The sequence below is a fragment of the Nestor notabilis genome, unplaced genomic scaffold, assembly GCF_000696875.1.
Source record: "Nestor notabilis isolate BGI_N333 unplaced genomic scaffold, ASM69687v1 scaffold25093, whole genome shotgun sequence".
In the NCBI taxonomy this organism is placed as follows: Eukaryota; Metazoa; Chordata; class Aves; order Psittaciformes; family Psittacidae; genus Nestor; species Nestor notabilis.
The window spans coordinates 453-1,954 of NW_009923672.1; the positions used below are offsets into that span (position 1 = coordinate 453).

General features: G+C 61.0%; 1 protein-coding gene across 1 annotated transcript; it reads left to right on the forward strand.

Annotated features, from left to right (window-relative positions):
- LOC104403968 (hyaluronan and proteoglycan link protein 3-like) lies at positions 1-663 on the forward strand (the record flags this gene model as incomplete). Its single annotated transcript, XM_010012272.1, has 2 exons — positions 1-31; positions 292-663. Coding segments are annotated over exons 1-2 (403 nt in total), but the record flags the coding sequence as incomplete, so codon positions are not given.
- Between the last annotated feature and the right edge of the window lie 839 nt (positions 664-1,502).

The window sequence follows — 1,502 nt, forward strand, 5'->3', positions numbered from 1 at the left end:
ATGAATGACAAGGGCAACGGGCAGGAGAAAGGTATAGCAGAGAGGGGCAGGAAAGGGGGGCTGGTGGGTTGGTGCAAGGGGCTGAAGTGACCCTCTCTTTCTGGATGGGGCAGGGACCCACCTCACGGTGGGGGGATATGGGGCCCAGAGCAGCAGGCAGGGATGCTCCAGGGGTGCTCGGAGGATGCTCTTGCGATGCTCAGGTTGAAGAGGTGTCTGGAGGGAGATCTGGGGGTGCTGCCCAGCCCTGGGTCCATGCCTGCCCATCATGCCTTCCCTCCCTGTCCCCAGTGGTTTACTTCAATGGAGCCAAACTGTTGGTGGAGACTCCCAAAGACCCCATCTACAGCTTCAACGGTGGCAATGTCACCCTGCCCTGCCACTATCGCTATGAGCCCGACCTGGAAGCCAAGCGCAAGATCCGCATCAAGTGGTCCAAGTTACGGGATGACTACACCAAGGAGCAGGATGTGCTGGTGGCCATCGGCAAGACCTACGTGGCCTTTGGGGACTTCCGTGGCCGCGCTCACCTCCTCCAGGCCGGCCGGCGCGAGGCCTCGCTGGTGGTCAGTGATGTGCGCCTGCAGGATGATGGCAAATACCGCTGCGAGGTCATCGATGGGCTGGAGGATGAGAGCGATGTGGTGGACCTCCGGCTGCAAGGTGAGGGCAAGTGGGGACTGTGTGAAGCCCTGCGCCAAGCCAGTAAGCTTGGGCTTCCCATGGCACCCCTCTTTGGGGAGGTAGAAAGGCAGGAGAGTTGGGGACTGGGGTGCTCACTGGTGGCTTGGGGCTGTCTGACGGTGAGTTGAGTCCAGAGCAGGATGCTGGGGATGGTACTGTGCACTCGGAGCTGGGGGTGACCCCATGGCTGCAGTGTTTCCTGCGTTTACCATCCGTCTTCCTGCTGTGCTGCATCATGTGCAGCTGCTCCTCACCTCCCAGCTCTGGGTATCCCCTGCATCTTGGGATGCACCTTGGTGACTGGTCCATCCCCTTTTGCTCACTTGGCATTAGGGACCTCACTCAGCCCTGACTCCACTGCCAAGCTCGGAGCTGTGGAAATGTCCCCCTGCCCATCCCCTGGGCCCTGCCTCCCGCAGTGGCTTATCCCCACCAGTCCCTGTGGCTGTGGTCCATGGTGGTGGTGCATGTGTTCCTGTTGTCCGTCCATCCCATGTTGGTGGGCCATGTGTCCCTGGGGTCACGGCCCATACATCCCCATGATGCTGGTCCTTGTGTCCATGTTCCTGTAGCCTGCACAGCCCCACGATGACATCTCCCCATCCCCACAGGGGTGATACATGCTCCCCTGGGACCTCTGTCTGTGTATCCCGAGGACCGTGGTCCCTACGACCTTGTGGTAGTGGACCCTGCACCCCTGTTACCACAATCTGTGCATCCCTGTATGCGCAGGTGCCATCCTCACGAGGGTGGTCCATGTGTCCCCAGGTCCCTGTGTCCCTGTGCCACCAGATGTCGCTGGCAACTCGCCGCTGGCG